Genomic DNA, 17,288 nt, shown 5'->3' with positions numbered 1-17,288 from the left:
TCGTAGCAATTATTGACGGGCAATTTCACTTTAGGACATCGCGCTGTCACGAGACTCGATCGGACGATAAGTTTTATATTTCTGCATTATATTGTTCAGATCACTACTGCAACTAATTATTTTTTCCAACACCAACTTCATTTCCCTCGCTGCAGAATCGAAAATAAAAAGCATTCCTAAAACTCAAGAATATGTTGAAGTGCAATAATGATATGAATTTAATCTCTGTGTATGAATTTGAGCCATTTTGAAGAATTAAATGGAGATTTTGGAGTCATATTATAGAAATCGAAAAGCCCACAAGTTCATATTCATCTCATTTTCTTTTTATATTCACTCATATCTTTGCTGTTGTGGTAAAATCATGTGAAGAGGTCATCTTATATCTATCATTTTAGTGCGTAAATTTCATCTCCTTAAGGCCTCACTTTGTGCCATTTTTCGGAAAGGATCATTTTGATGTAGTCATGTGGTTTATAAACTTTGGCCCTGTACCCTGTTTGATTTCACTAAAATTTTTGATTAAAATATAAGTGAAAGTCGACAATTAATTTTAACCATACATTTCATGAGATCCACAATCTTTCAACCACACATTTAATCAATATTTATCAAAATTTACTAAAAAATTTGATTTTTATCTAAACCAAATGTGAATAAATTTGGCTTGGGAAAAAAAAAATTACTTTAAAGGAATTTTTAAAGATAAACATGTTTGGGTGATCTTAAATATTAATTTTCTAAAGTAAATTAGCTTTTATCTTAGAGTTAGCCCAATAAGACTGGCTTGCAAAATTCTTGTGAAGTGGGCTTGGTTTCCTTTGTTGGATCAACAATGGATTTAAGGGATCAGATTGGAATTGGGCCAATTGCAAATTCTCAAGTAGGGGTAAATTTGAAATTTCACTACAAAATCATTGTAATTCAAATGCCGGGTCAATGGTTTTGTTGACTTGGAAGAAATGCAACTTAAAAATGACATTATCAACTATTTTAAAATTTAAAATAATTTGAGAAATGAAACTCGATGTGGACTTATTGCATGAAAATTGTATTGAGCTATAGTAAGGAAATATGCTTGAGTTATAAAAACTAGATTGAGGTTATTAATTAAAGGTTCGACTTGTAGTTAAAATAAAATATATAAAATATTTTTTTTATAGTTTTATCCTTAGTTTTCACGACTAATATTAAAACTTAAAAATGTATTCTCGATTCCACTAGGACAAGAGTTACTCTGCTTCGAAAATAGATAAAATATATTTTTTTTTATAGTTTTATCCTTAGTTTTCACGACTAATATCAAATGTGATATTATGTCTCTATTTGGTTTGGATAAAATTAAATTTTTAATAGATTTTGATTGAAGTTCGTGAAATGTATTGTTGAAAAATTGATAAAAATTGTGGACGTCATGAAATGTATGATTGAAAAAAAAATTGAAAAAAAAAATTAAAAAACGAGGACGACTATATATATTCCTCTTAAGTTAGATGTCTGATTTTCATTTTCAAACTATAATGGTAGTTTGGCTAAAGAAAATTAAATTACTTTTGCACCCAAAAATTAATGGGGCTGGAAAACCCTCCATGTACCCCACGGTATCTTTTTCGGTCCATGCTACTCGTACATCAAGGTTGACCGACCCTCTCACAATAGAGGGTCCACGATTTTTTTATTCAACGTAGGCACTCCTTTGTTGTGAGGGATCGATACACCGGGATGTCAAACCCGGTGTACAAGTATCAAAATCCATCTTTTTCCCTCCAAAAGCTATTCCATACACCGAGCCACGTGTTACCATTTTATCTGCCACGTCATCTAAGTGTTGGGCTGTGGGCTCATATGATGGCACTGTCTAAAATACAAAAGGTAATTCTATTTAATTCCATTGAGATTGCAACTCCAATTTTGATAACGTTAATATGACATTAATTAATATGTAAAATTAAATGACTCATTTCATTTAACCAATCATCTAATATTATTTGGATTGAAATTGCAATAATTATTCAAAGTTTCAAACCCAAAAACTTGAACGGCCCCGATCGTGATAAATAGTGGCATTCCCGTTAAACCAATTCTTCTTCAAGGGTAAATCAGTAATATAAAAGAAACAGGAGTTTCAGTTTGTAACAGACAGCTGTTTTGAGAAAGAAAAAACCAGAAACGCACTCTTTGGTTCGAAAACCTTAATCAGACTCTTCTGATTTTTGAGGAACTGATAAAATGGAGGATGTCGAGGTAAATTTTCACCACTCCATTTGATGAACTCCGCCTCCCATAACCACACTCTGCGGCTGTGCAGCTGCTTTTATATTTTAACCAACACCCATCAACTACCTAACTGATTCCCTTAATCGGTTGTCACTTTTTTTCAAGGTTCAATTTTGACATGAAAATGGAGTTTGATTTTGATCTTGTTTTGAGCTTTATTATTTTTTTACTTCGATTCTGTGTGTTTTCATGAATGTATGTTATTGTTTGTGAGTCAGTGTTGAAATTTTTTAACTTCTCGTTGTGGAGGAAATCAATAAATGAAGGCCGTCGAGTTAGATTTTCGCCGTCCCCTATTTTTTGAATTCTGCAACCTATAAGCATCGTCTCTACGGCGGTGCAACCAGTTTATTTTTCGAACAATCCACCAACTACCTAACTGATTCCTGATTTCTTTATCGTTGTTTTGTTTACTTTTTTTCCTTTTCCTTCCAGAGTTCGATCTTTGTATAAAAATGGGGTTGGGTTTTGATCTTATGTTGAGATTTATTTTCAATTTCACTTCGGTTTTTTTTTTTTTTTTTTTTTTTTTTTAAATGTATATTTATGTTTGTGTGTCTGCGGTTTTGTTGAAATTCACTCACTTCTTTTTCTTGTTAGAAAGTTTGAGTTCTGATTTTTTTTTCCAGTTTTATGTACATCTTTAACTCTTGATTCTTCCTGTTATCTTGATTATTTTTGTATCTGGGCATCTATGGTGTTTTAAAGTTCCTAAAAAATTTTGATGTTTTCAGAAGATGATGGTCTATTTTGTTTTCATTTTTACTTTGATTTACAATTTATAGTATCTTTGGCGGCATGTTTTTTATTATTCATTTACTGCTTTTAATGTTTCAAGTCTAAAATATACGGCTAGATTTTGATATTTTTTGAACATTTCTTGGATCTTAATTGTCTTGGTTGTTTCTTGTTGACACATATAAATGTGCACGAGTTTCTCAGTGCAATTTTTTTTTCCTGTTGGGGTGCAGAGATTGACAGCGTTGAAGATGGCATATGCAGATATAATGTTGAACACCACGAAGGAGGCAGCAGCCAGGATTATGTCATCAGAAACTAAGGTAGCTCGGTATCAGCATGAGCTGAAGGTTGCAAAAGAGGAAGGGCTGCGAATGCTACTACGCCTTAAACAAATGATGGATTCTGAGGTGAATAAATGGATTTGATATCAACATTTCTGTCTCTTCGCCTTGTTTTATGTTCTGAGGGTGGGTCCTTAAGTAAAAGAAGAAAGAGTGGATAAGTATGGGATAGTACCCTAATTTGAGTTCGAATATTTAACTTTGATGATTTTACTGAATAAATGTGCTTGATTGGATTTTGCATTGGTCGAATGTCATCTCTTGTTTTTGGTTCCTTAGTGTGGGTTCTGTTTTTGTGTTACTTTCTTTAGTGTTCATTTGTTTGGTTTAATATTAAAAAGAATTCTGTTGTTGGCTTGGAATTTTGTTCTTTGTAAATTAGTCAACAAAAGGACTCTTAATAATCATAAATTGGTATAAGCATGGATCTTTTGTTTCTGTTGTCTCTCTTATGGGTTGATGGATTGCCCTCAGCCTATGACGACATGATAGGAATGTTGAAAAGTTTGTTATCTGTTTACTTTATTTTTTGTCTTGACTGTAAATTCTCTTGTAGCGGCAACATATCCAATTATAATATATCTTCTTTCGTATAACAAGATTTTGAAAATGTGTTATGTGCTTGGTGGGAAATATTTATTATCATTTTGGCACCAAAAGAACTGCCATTACACATTTGGATTCGGTGATCAAATTGAACTGCCAAATGGCATGACACTGCTACGAACACGTCTTTTTGGTATGCTGTTTGGACCGTTATTCATCTATTGCTGCCTTTTGTGGAAATGTTTGCTAGGAGTAACGGTTAACTAATAATATCAAACTGCCAAGTGACACCGCTACTTACATGGACCACTTGTTTTTTTGATACATTGTTTTGACTGTTATTCATTCTGTTTGGTGAAGTAACGGTTAAGTAATAATTGCATTTATCCTTATCCATAATGTTTGGTAATATGTTATGTTATAACATTTTTGTATTAGTTCTATGCAAATTATTAACTTCCTTTATCAGTAAGTTTCACCGTGAACATCTTTGGTCTATTGTCATCATTTACATTTTTCTTGTGGCACAAAGGCATGAATAAATAATTCTAATAAACTCAGGTTCAGGAATTAAAGAACTTCCATAAACCAAGTAGCAAATGTCAATTATTAAAGATGTAATTATGTTTCTTCCACCTCGCTCATAATTATGCCTCTCGTTAATATTGACTGTGAATATCTCGAGATGAAGCAACAATATTTTGAACTTCAAATGATGAAATTCAAACTGGTACCATGTTTGGCTAAATTGAAAAAGTTTACATATGAGAAAATAAATAAGTTTTAAAACAAATAATTTTTCCAAAATAAGTGAATTACTTATTTTGATAGCAAGGTAAGAGTTATTTTCAAAATAGGTAACTTTTTAAACTTAGAATCAAGAAAAAAGTAACATATCCATAAGTGTTTACAAACGAGCTTGCAAACTATGTGTCAAAAGAATAGTGAGTTTGTTCATTCTTCTTGATCCTAATTGCTCTTTAAGTAGGTTCCTTTTTTCTGTTTTCATTCCAAATGTGGGCTTAAATTTTAATCCCATTCTATTTCCTTCTACGGGTGAAGTTTGTGATAGTTAGATTATGTGCCTGTCCTTCATATTCCTCATAAATCCCTAAAATTAGTGAACTGAGAAGATTTACATTCCTTTGATTTATTTTGTCACCCCTTGTATGGAGACAGATTTACTGCAAAGTTTGAACTTTGTTCTGACTCTATATACACCATATAGTCACATACACATATTGATCTATATTTTAATATATCTCTTCATTTAATGTGTTGACATATGACCAAACTTTAGATAAGGGAAGCAGAAGCAACATCTTCGAATCAGCAGAAGAAGATTGAAGAAGTTGAAGCTCAGCTCCAGGAAGCAGAGGATATTGTCAAAGATCTCAGAGAAGAGTTGAGAGAGGTGCAGGCTGAACTGGAGCGGGTGAAAAACAAAAACATGCTGTTAGTAGATGAACCTGATTATGCTTGTCCAAGAGAAATACCAGATAGAATATATTCTGCTCAATCCGTTACATTTGTTGAACCAAATTTACAGAATGAATCCTCTGGAACTTCTGATGTTAGGATTCTACATCCTTACCAGACACACAAGGTTCAGAAGTGCTACAACAAGACACTTAGTATGAACAATTCATGTATTGGAAGTCCAGATTTGCCTTCTATAATACTGAGAAAGAAAGAATCTGGATTGTACCGAAAGGGGTGCACGTATAGAATTCGTGCATGTGAAAGGAATCTGTTGGATGGAGAATCATATTGTTCTGGGAAACATGATAAAGTGATGGATACAAGTGTCAGAGGGCTTGAAGAGGGTAAAGATACCTTTATAGAACCAGCTCATGGGACTAAAATTTTAAGTGATCGTGAGACGAATCTATTAGCGGGTGTCAAGCTTACCAGAACTGAATCTTTCGTTTGGAAAAGGAAAAGAGCTATCAGGCGAAGGAAATATTTAACATCCCCACATGGGGATCAATCTGATGTGCAACTGAAACCTATTCAGGTAATTGATGCTAATTCAGGTGAGAATCTTTCCAAGATGGCTCCAAGATGGTTCCTGCATAAACCTCAACCAGGAATTCAGACAAGATGCGCAGAATCTTCTGAAAAGGAAGCAGTTATTGTGGAATGCTGTGATGCTGAAGAGCGAATGTGCCAGGATGAAGCATTGATTGAAAATTTGCTGCTTTTGAGACAGGAAACTGAACCTGCAGAGAGTTCAAGGACCCCATGCGATAAACTGGATGCTGAAAATTTGCTAGCGAACGATTTGGTGTCAAACTCTTCTGATATTACTAGTGGGTATCCTGATCAAGCTAGAAGGGAAAGAGTTATTAAGTACACATTTCAGAGGAAGCGGAAGAGACAGAATTCAAGTGGAGCTGATGTGAATTTGTCTCTTGAAACTGATAATTTGGAAAGACAATCAGGGAATAATCAAAATGGTAATCAGGACCTAGATCTGCAGAAGCCAAGCTTGGAAACCGAATCATTTGAAGACGATCTGCCATTAGCACTAGTTGCTCGTCAGGTTGGAAGTTCATGTCCTTGTGTGTGTGTGGGTTTGTGCATGCATATGCCTGTTTATGTATACAATCACTATTGCTTGGATAAAATTGCTGCACGTTGGCATACGTGAATTCCTTATTCCTCTCTTCTTTTGATTCTTGGTCTGTGAGACTGCTAGCCTAGTTGCTCTGCTCTGTATGTGTATTAGAAACTCAAAAATTTACCTTGTTGCCAAAAGTGTCGGAGCTAGATCATCAGTTCCCAAAACGTATTGGATGCCAACTCATGCAGACACACTCGGACATGTGTTGGACAGATTAGGTGTGCCCTTTTCTTTTAAAAACCAGGTGTGTTGCCGACACGGCACCAACCCTGCTCCGACAAGGCAAAACCAAATAATCGAAAGTAACCTGAAATGAAATAGTGTTTCCTAAAGCACTGGCCAATGGCACAGTCATGATGGGTCCTGATCCATGACTATGGAAGAGGAGATGGGGCTGACTGCCAGGCAAGAACGAAACCTAAAAACCTAAAGACGAAATGTTTAAAGAGGTGGCCGCTAGCTAGGAAAGAAGGAAAATGTTAAAAGAGACTGATGAATGCATGGTTGGGAGGGGAAATATGTGGGTGGGACTGGGAAATGAAATGTGAGGGGAAATGTGTGAGCAAGCTATTTTTTTTTTTTAATTGTTTTAAAATCATTTTATTCTTTGTTTGTATAATTTGTAGTTTCTGTCTATATGATGATAAATTTTTTTATTTTTTCTTTTGGGGTCATTCTTATTTTTATTCAACCCAAAAATGCGTATAACCAGTTTAAATAAAAAGTTAATAAAAAATAAATTAATTAATGTTGTATTAAACTAGTCAACGTTTCCTCGACTTGTCCATGTCCTACTTTTTGAAGAACCACACATCTACATGTCATGCCGTGTCATGTCGTGTTTCAATGCATGTCCCTACTGCTTAGCTTAGTTGTAGGTTATCATTTATACACCAAAATTTGGTTAATGACTATATATGTAGGTTGCCATTTCTACACCAAATTTGGTTAATGATTATGTATTTTAATTCATGGTGGCATACAATAGTAAGATTTCTGATATAATTTCCCATGTAATTCAATACTACCTAGGAATGGAAATATAGAAAACTTATATACCAATTTTGACTTGAAATTGCAATTTTTAGTGCTATACTGTTTCAAACTCTATAAACTAAGTTTCAGAATAAACAGAACAACCTATTGTTGCCATATCAGTTTCTATTGGGTCTTGCAAATATTTTTGTTGGTTAAACATAGATTTATTTGGATAAAAGGGTGCTTCTTTACTTTTTGACCGTTACTAGAATATAGATTGTGAAAGTGAAATTTACTAGAATATAGATGCCGAAAGCAATTTAAGTCTTAGCCCAGAGGGAAAATAGGAAAATCTTTCTGTCCCATAAACCACAAGGGTTAAAAGTTAAGACCCCCCTCCCCACCCCTCAAAACATCAAACCAAGCCTAGCATTTCTAGGCATCCAAAAATGGACAATTTAATGCCTGTAAAAGCCAAATGCAACAAAACCTTGTCATCCATAGTAATGCCAGACCCCAATTTGGTAAGAAGCATATCAGCTAAATATTTGTTGCATACAAAATGTTACCAAAAATTGCAAGTGGCCTTGCCCAACATCTCTTGAGCAGAAGTGTTTTTTTTTTTTTTTTTTTCCCCCCTTTTATAGGGGGAAGTGTGTAAAAAAAAAGGTATGAAAACTTTTTCCACCATATTTTCCAAACCTGTTTCCTCCATCAAGATTGCTTCAACCTTGTTTCCCATCCAATTTTTCTCTCCAACCAAAGTCGGTAAATCACCCTAATAACAATGCACAATTGCTTTTGAATCTGAAAATTTAGAAAAATAATATCTGGAAAATCTTTAATAAGGTCCATGTAATTAAACAGAATGATGGATCGCTCTTAAGAGGAGAGTGAATTATGAGTAATATGGACTCGGGGAAAAAGAAGACCACAAGTAACATGTCCAGGCCTAATTAATAAATTGTTGATGAATTTAGCTTCATGGAAGATGTGTCTGCATAGTTGAAGATTTAGTCTCCTACATGAAACTTCAGTGGCAATGTTTTGTCAAGTCGGGTTTCTCTTAGTAATAGGCTCTCTATCCATCTTTCAAATATTTATATGCCCTTTTTTCTCTCTTTCTTTATTTATTTTGTGTGCTTGTCAATGAGATAGGAGAAACATACTTCAACTTTATGTGCTATAGTTCGGGTTCTCTAAGAAAGAAAAAAAGGTTGTATGTAATTGAAGCAAATACATGGTGAGGATTCCAGTTGTTTTCATTGTTCATCTTTCCTTTTAAAGTAGTCAATCATTGATGCTTTTGTGAATGGCATTTGGTATAGGATATGGTGAATTTGCATTGAGCGAATGATTTTCTTTGCGTTATATGGTGTCTCGATAAACGTACTTTTGTGCTTTTTTATCTCATGGACTTCATGTTTCGTGTTTTTATACGACAGCTTTTATCTCTGTCTAAGAAGTGGTAGCTGTAAATGCCTGAATTTCATCCTTCCATGAAGAATGCTGGAAAGGCGAATGATAAAATTTTCAGGGATCTGGTCGTGAAGATGCAGACCATCCATGAAGCTGACCATTTATATTTAAGAGAGTTGGAATTCTAATCGCATAAAGTGTTACCATTGCCTGTAGTTTCCAGTGTCTCAATTCTAGTACCTTAAAATGTTGCCAACTTTAGATGTCTTTTGCCAGAGAGTTTCGATTTTTTGTTGACGAGATATTTTCCATTTTACAAAGTGGTATGTAAATTATTGCTATCGTCTTTCTCCTGTCGTTGCATTTCTGATGAATCATCTATAAAAATATTGTGGAACTTGAATTATATTTTCGAATGTATCAAATAACTTAAATAGAGGTACGGTTGGTAGGCGATGCAGGTTGTAGTTTTAGTCGAACAATGATGCATTTCATACTTCTCGAGCTAATAACTTTAGTAACAAATGTTGTCCAACTGGCTGCTCACCAGGTAACATATACACAAATACGTAACATAGATACCAAACAAAAAAATTGTACAGTTTTCGTTCTTGATAACAATGAAACACTGTAAGTTGGATGATTTGCTAAATGCTGAACCAAATTATTCCAAATTACAGTAACAAAAGTAATTCTAAAATGCAGATTAAATGACAAGTCCCTAATTGTTATTGAATCCTCGCTTCATTGATATCCGAGATAGCCATAACCGGCCAGCCTAGACCATCAGTCTGGAAGAACATAGTTATTTTGGTCAGTTACAAAATATGTATTCAAGAACAGCATCATGATTAGGTTTCCTTCCCATTCTTTTGCTTTGAATCTGATACCAATGCCCTGATGCCGAGCTGTGGTTTTGTGTCAACTAGGGCACGAAGAACAGATACAGATACTACTACAGACTTGCCAGGGATCCCAGAAATTGGCTATAACTCAAGAAGCACATGAAACTGCAAGGAATTATGAGTTCAGTAAATGGAAAATACAAAAGGGACTATTGATTTGCAAAACTTATCTCCACCTCTAAGGCAATTCAGTTCCACGATTGAATCTGGAACAGCATTGTTAGGACCCTAAAGTTGCTGAGTAATTTCCTGTGGATTGGCTGCTGTTGCTGCTCTACTGGAAGCCCTGCGAATATATTATCCAGGAAGTATTAGCCTAGATCATGGGAGTTTGCTAGAAGATAACAGTAATGAAATGTAGTGAAATATGTATTGTTTATCGATTGACAGAAAGCTTTTAACTCGCTGTAAATGAACTGATGACACTGAACTAAATGAAAGACAATTCCCAGGCTATTCGAGAGGTCTGATCTCTCCACTTGATGCTTCACAATGTCTTTTTGTCCGCTTTGCCTGTTATTTCCCCACTTCGATTTATAGGCAATTCCTTACTATAGCTTGCGACACTTTTGACCCTCTAACAAACTAAATGAACCTTCTGGAATATAGATGACCTGGTTGCAGCTATGGGATTGGGGGTCTATCAAGCATCTTTAACTGCTGCGGCCACAATGGTAAAGCATTTTTTGGCGGTCTAACATAGATTATGCATCGGAATTCGAAGAATCTGTTTTTGTAGTTTTTATCGTCTGTCTCCTCAATCCCTCCTGTTATATCCAACTGCAAACTACAATGTCATTAGTTCCATATGGGTCTATCCACGATAATAAGTCAAAATTACCACTCAAAGTTGGGGCAGCACAAGGAAACTAAATACATGGTGTTATTGAATAATTTAAAAGAATGAATGGTATTGAAAAACGGGTCTTTTCTTAATCAACTAGATGTTTCACTAAATGTATATTTTGCCTGAACTTACAGTGAGAACTTTCAAAATCCGGGAATATAATCCCACATCGGTAAAATACCTAAACAATGACCAATATATAAAGGATTGGGACACTTCTCTTAATAAGGTTGACCTTATTAAGATGGACCCCAAGTCTTAACATGGTATCAGAGCCCATTAAGCTCCAACGAGCGATTCGATCCGATTAAGTCTCTAAAATGAGCACACGAATTTCAAGATTGGTCTGCTCAAACGAGCCACCATCTTGCGGGAGCATGTAAGTGGAGTGATGAAAGATCTGAGACGGCGCTAGAAATAAAACATTTGCAAAACGTCCTAAAATTAGTTTATGAGTATTATGAACTTCATAATCTTGATGCAAAGATTTTCATTTGTTTGTTATGAAGATCAATCACCCATTCCCGCTTTTCTTCATGCACATACCATCCTCCACATTCAAATACATCATACACGAGCAATCTTCACGAAGCATGAGAAATAAAGCATACCTTCAAAGGTTGTGCAAGTTCATTCTTTTTTATCTGTTACAAACTGAGTAACAGGCTTCGACACAGTACCACGAATTTCATTCTCATCTAAACTACAAATAGCTTGGATTGGGAAGATGCGATGACACCAACTGCATCACATAATAGTGCCAAGTTAAGATATGAATTAGAGAGGCAGATATAGTACAATTTCAAGGCAGACTCTTATATTCATTATAGACAAATCAGATCTTGATATTACAAGATATACAAATCATGTAAATAAACAAAAGCAATGTGAATGTATTCGTGGCCGGTCTCAAGGGATTTAAGTTGGAAAAACAAGAAATGCATAGTACAACCAATGTACTATAAACCACTGGTATAAAAATCAGACCGGACCGGCCGGTTCAACCTGTAAAATCAGGAAAACGGCCTCAAATCTGGTCTGGTCATATAATAGTAACAGTAATAAAACAGGCTTGTTTAACCGTGAATCGAAAAACCGGTCATGGTTACACCGGTTGTTAAAGTTAATCTTTTACAAAATTTTCAACTGTTTTGATGGGCTCTTACAATGCTATAGCAAGCCCAATTTAGATTTTTTACAAGTGCTGTCCTTTTAAAGACACTCCTCCATCCAATATGATGTTCAACATCTGATGTGGGATACAAGATGTGCCCAATTGCCAAACAAGCAATTGGAATTATTTGCACAAAGTTTAAATGCCCCCCAGCAAAAATATTAGGCAAAAACAATTTTGATTTGAATTTTGAACAAAGCCAATTATTTGGTCATACTGATTGTTAGTTTTTGAGGTTTTAAAATTAAATATAGGATAACAAACATATATTTATATCTCCTTTGAACTAGCAATACTAAAATTAAAAAGGTTATATTTAGTACTTTGTATGTGTATTTATTTATTTAACTGTGGTATCCGATTTGACCCCGGTTAAACCTTTTGAACCTTGACCCTTAATCTTTTGCAGGTTGACCGGTCCAGTTTTCAAAACATTGCTATAAACAGTCGTTAAAACCATTAACTTCAAGTTCAAGCCAGTAACTAAGTCTTTAACAACCATGACCAACAAAAGTAAATGAAGCCAGTAAGACACAAGGCACAAATAATAAAAAAGTCCTTGATGCATTAAAGTGCAGAGTGCCAAGGAAAATGCATGACCCATAACACAGCACGAGTTCTTTTTTCACTTTGTTCACATAAGTACGTGCTCCATCAGGATAATTAGTTCCCAACAGAGTAACCAAAATTATTTTATCTGGATTGAATGTCACTCTTTTTGTTTCTCGTCATCACAAATCAATCAATATATCCACCCCAAAAGTAGCTCTTCATTTACTATCTTTCATATTACAATAAAGAGATCATTACATCAGCACTATCAGAACTTTCAGACCATAACACAATGATATTTATTTTCCATTGCCCATCTCTTGAAACCCATTGATGCAGTTCGTATAAGACATGAAAGGAAAAGAAAACATTAATAATAATGATAACGCCCACTTCGATAATCTAGAACTTTGGTCCTTTTACATCTGTTTCGCGCGGGTTAGTCGCTAACAATTAAAAGGGATCAGACGATTGTGTAAGGGACAAATCTTTTGAGACAAAGTCCCAAAAAGGGGTGTTCTTTTATTGGCGATGACCTTACAATTGGAAATCAAAAACAAAATGCCTCCAAGGAGCGCAAGCACACGAGTTACTGAAAAAAGTGTTTAAGTCTAAAACTAAGGAAATTAAAATTACATGTTCTCTGTTCGAAAGTTTTTGATTCTGTCTTTTGCTCTATGTCTTTTCTCCTTTTTATACTCCATGGATGATCTTTTTTGTGATCAACCGCCTAAAAACTGCTTGATCGTTCTGCAACTGCCCACTTTCCTCATAATGACCAGCTTGTCATGAAAACTGCCTTTTTTAACTGCTGCCACTACTCTTCGTCGTTCAACCGTTTTCGATTGAATTCCTTGAATCGTGGAACGTGATAGGGCTGCTTTAATAACTACTTTGATAATTGCACTTCTTGATAACCACAACGCTTTATGTTTGTTAAGACTTTGGGCGACTTGAAGGTTTGGACGAGAGTAGAGTAACAGTTCTGGGCGACTGCATGACACTTCATTCGCTCAGATTTTGGGCGATTTGCAAACTTGGGCGATGGCGTTACCGCGTTCTTGGGCCTCCCTATTTGGACCTTCATCTTGAATTGTTTGATTGGACTTCGTTCTTTGGGCTATCTGATTTGGGGATCCTCCAATTGAGCTTCATTCCTTGGGCCGTTCGATTGGGCTAAATTTTTATGTGTCAACAATTACCCCCCAATATGGCAGAATTAATAATAATTATTAAATTTTGCCATATTTACTTTGTATTTCCAGCAACATCCGAGATTTCCAAGAATTTCAATCATTGTTTTCTTCCATAACTTAAAAAGGTGCGTCGTTTTGCAAACCCTTATAACCCCCAAACACGCCATTTCACTGCACCATTAAATCACGCCTCAAATTTTTCGCGTCTCTCCCACGATTTACTGTTCATCTTTTGCTTCCCTGCTACGTAACTCTGAAAAATTTCGTTCCATCTCAAATGGCTACTTCACAATCTCAAGCTGGCGACTCCTTTAGTTTTGATGACTTTCAGAAACTTCTGAGTCGTCCATACATAACTCCGAGTTTTCTCGCGCCCGTCGATGTCGAACGCAATGAGTTCTACTTAGGTCCCTTCTTCAACAATGCAGAGGCAGTTGAACAGGCGACGGTGGGTCAGCTGTTTCCTTGTACTCAAGGCCCTCCATTCCTAAACTCTCTGCCGCTGGGGCCACTTCGCGAAAGAGGTATTCGCACTTGGCCTAAATCTGATGTAGCTTTCCGTAGGTGGCATGCTTGTCTTGTGGGTCATGGTCCTACTAAGGCACTTTTTGATAATGCTAGGATTTCTGATTTGTTAGAAATCTCTATTCGCCCCCTACTTTTCATTCAGCACTTTTTTCGATTGCTTTGATTTTTTGGTCTTTTGAGTATAATACCTTTATTTTCGCTCTTGGCCCCATGTCTATTACTTTAACGGATGTTGGGGCCCTAGTGAATCTACCACCTTTGGGCGATACCATTTTTCCTGGTATCTTGGTTCTGGTGGTGCCCCAAAGTTTGGTAGAAACTACACCGAGTCTTATTCAAGCCTGCAAACCCTTCACAATCATTCAAGTGCTGAGCCTTCCCATACTGAGCGAGTGGCTTTTCTTCTAGTTTGGCTTTGTAAATATGTTTTGTGTGTGCCAAGCATAAAGCCTTCCCTGAGTTATTTACCCATAGCGCATAAATTGGCGCGTGGCAGGCCTTTGAATTTATGTTCTTTCTTTTTGGCTGCCCTTTATAAAGGCATGGCCTCTCTTCAAATTCAATTGAAGAATGGTGCATCTCCTACTGGTAGTGGACCTCTTTGGTTCACTCAACTATTGTTGAGATCCTATTTTCCATTGCTTGGTGCTCCATCAATTTTTCGCTCCTCTGCTAGCTATTATGGGCTAGCCATGGAGCCTTTGGCTCCTATAAATATGTCGAGAAAGGACATTTTTTCATTCTTTTATTCTTTGGATTCAATCTCTTCCTTTTTTCCTTTTCCTCCTTTTTTGACTCCAGACTATGTACATCCCCCCTCCACTATAGACAGTGCGAGCACCTCCCTGCTCATTTGGATCCAGTTTTTAACCGGGAGGGAGCTATTTCATGATATTTTAACTGGGACCAATGCCAAGGCAGGGGTAGAAATTTATGCTCCTCAATTTTTTGTTCGCCAGCTTGGTTTCGGCCAAACTTGGGCTGTTCCTCCTTGCTATTCAAGGAACTTAATTGACCGTTTTCATATTATTAATAAGGCGGATGCAGAGGCTATAAATGCTCGCAATCTTCTTTTAACCAGCTATTTTTCATTAGCCCCATTCAATTCTAGCCACGCCGTCCATCCTCTTTTTGAACAGCTCTGGCCGTCAGTGAAGCGCAAATTATTTGCGGCTGATACCAATCGTACCTTTCATTCACTAGACCAACCGAGCATTTTTTTCCCCTCCTCCTGTTTTAGTCACTCCTTTGTCCATCCGGAGTCCTTCTCCTCCTCGCCGTGCTAAACAGTCTACTCGTCCATCTTCTTCTCTCCCTGCCAAGCCTACTATAGCCAAGAGTGCCCCAAGCCGTAAACGGCCAGCCTCAGCATCTCCCATTCTGGAGGATGATGTTGATGATGATGATGATACCCCTCTTATCGTCAGGAGGAAGGTAATTAAATTGGTTTACTCACAAGCATACTTTTCTATACTTGAAACTTTTCTGTGTGCTGATGATTTTTTGGACTTCTCAGAAAAGTTCAGCCTCTCCATCAAAGGCTTTGGCATCGACAGCTCCTGCTCCATCATCCTCCGCTGAAGCTGCTTCATCCAAACCGATTGATGAGGGGACTACGCTTAAAGAGACATCTTCAGTCCCAGAATCCTCATCACAACCCATGGATGAGCCACTTTCTTCCCAGGGCGTCAACCCCCCAAACATCGAAGCAGAAGGTAATTCAATTTTTTGATACCTTACCTTTGCTTGTGCTATTGGTTTCTGATTTGTTGCTCTTGAGTTTTGCAGATAATCCTATGAGTCTGCCCGTTGTGGCAACATCTTCTCGCTCAGACAAGGGGAAGTCCTCACGAATGGAGGAGTCATTGGTGGCAGACTTGGCTGAGGACATGCCATCTTCCACTATTATTGATGAGGTAATCTTTGCTTCACTTTTATTTCTATCTTGTTCGTTGTAGTGAGAATCTTTAATATTGGCAATTTTCTTTGCAGGATGCTGACAAGATTGTGCATTCTATCCAAGACTTGTTCGCTTCCTGGGGGCAAGTCAAGACGTCTCGCCCTGCTCCATCTGATCGTCCTGCTGCTTCTTCAGAGGAAGATTTGAAGTTCCTCAAGCAGTCGATATTTGAGTACGTGTCCTTCATGGATATGGACATTGGTAGGGCTAGTGCTACCAGACACAAGGATAAACTTGAGCATTTGAATGCGAAGTTGGAGCAAGCACTGACGCTTCCGTCGCTCAATCTTTCTGCCGATTTTAAAGCGACGTTGAAGGTTATCCATTCCGAGGTCCTTTCTTTGCTGGCCAAGAATGCTGAACTAAAAGCCAAAAGTACTCAATATCTTCGAGCCGTATCTAAGAAAGAATCTTTGCGTATGAAGATCAACAAGTTTGAGGACGAGTTGAAAGAAATCTCTTCCGAAGTCATGATTGAAAACTCTTTGATGGTTAATTTGGCTGCTCAGATGAAGGAATTTCAAGCCACAATGGACGACTGCAAGGCGAAAATGGCTGCTAAAAAGCGCAACGCCTCCCAGGGAATTGAGCGAACTAAGTCCTTGGTTGAGCAGTACAAGAAGTTGGAAGTTGATGATGATGTCGTGACCGAATTGAACATCACTTCCTCTCGGCAGAACGAGGATTGGGAAAAACTTAGGGAACGAATTCGTTCAGTGTGGGGTGGACTGTAATTAAGACATATGATGCATTTTTCTTTTGTAATTTGATTTTCCCTTTGTAACTTTGTTCATCATTAATGAACATATATATTAACTTCTTGTGCATTTATTTGACGTTTATTTTTTAGTCGTCAATTTTTCAAGCATTTAACTGCTTTGTGCTAAAAATCTTGCCCATTTGCTTTTGATATTTCCACCACTTTTTTCAAGACTTTGGGCTATTTAATTCCATTTACTAGGCAGAATGTGGCTGCTTATATTCTGTCTCTTCATCTCCACCCACCTATAAATGCATGGATGCTTCGCATTTTCCATCTTCCATCTTCATCTTTATTTTCTTCTTCGAAACCAATTTGCTACCATTGTTTGGCACTGTGACAATCAATCCGATCTGAAACCTTCGTCTTTCTATAAAAATGGATTGTATAGTCCGTCCATTTTACTATTTGCCTTGATGTCACCTTTGGTGTGGGAGG

General features: G+C 36.7%; 1 protein-coding gene and 1 pseudogene across 2 annotated transcripts; one reads left to right on the top strand and one right to left on the bottom strand.

Moving 5' to 3' along the window:
* The first annotated feature begins 2,095 nt into the window (after positions 1–2,095).
* Positions 2,096–9,334, top strand: LOC111386176. 2 transcript variants are annotated; one of them, XM_023010630.1, is made up of 4 exons: positions 2,096–2,244; positions 3,249–3,425; positions 5,206–6,450; positions 8,955–9,334. In XM_023010630.1, exons 1-4 carry the CDS (start codon positions 2,230–2,232, stop codon positions 8,979–8,981), a joined length of 1,464 nt encoding a protein of 487 aa, XP_022866398.1. In that variant the 5' UTR covers positions 2,096–2,229; the 3' UTR covers positions 8,982–9,334. The 2 variants fall into 2 exon arrangements, with proteins under 2 accessions (XP_022866398.1, XP_022866399.1); XM_023010631.1 differs by lacking the exon at positions 2,096–2,244 and adding an exon at positions 2,253–2,382.
* A 445-nt stretch (positions 9,335–9,779) lies between these two features.
* Positions 9,780–17,288, bottom strand: part of LOC111386178 — a 16,454-nt pseudogene continuing 8,945 nt past the window's right edge.

Source organism: Olea europaea, unplaced genomic scaffold, assembly GCF_002742605.1.
Source record: "Olea europaea var. sylvestris unplaced genomic scaffold, O_europaea_v1 scaffold3447, whole genome shotgun sequence".
Taxonomy (NCBI): domain Eukaryota; kingdom Viridiplantae; phylum Streptophyta; class Magnoliopsida; order Lamiales; family Oleaceae; genus Olea; species Olea europaea.
The sequence above is the reverse complement of the archived record's forward strand: the minus strand, read 5'-3'. Positions and strand labels throughout refer to the sequence as shown.

Excerpts from the sequence above, each read along its gene's own strand:
- LOC111386176 (XM_023010630.1), top strand. Across the intron at positions 3,426-5,205 it reads AACAAATGATGGATTCTGAG|ATAAGGGAAGCAGAAGCAAC; the intron begins GTGAATAAATGG and ends ACCAAACTTTAG. Across the intron at positions 6,451-8,954 it reads TAGCACTAGTTGCTCGTCAG|CTTTTATCTCTGTCTAAGAA; the intron begins GTTGGAAGTTCA and ends TTTATACGACAG.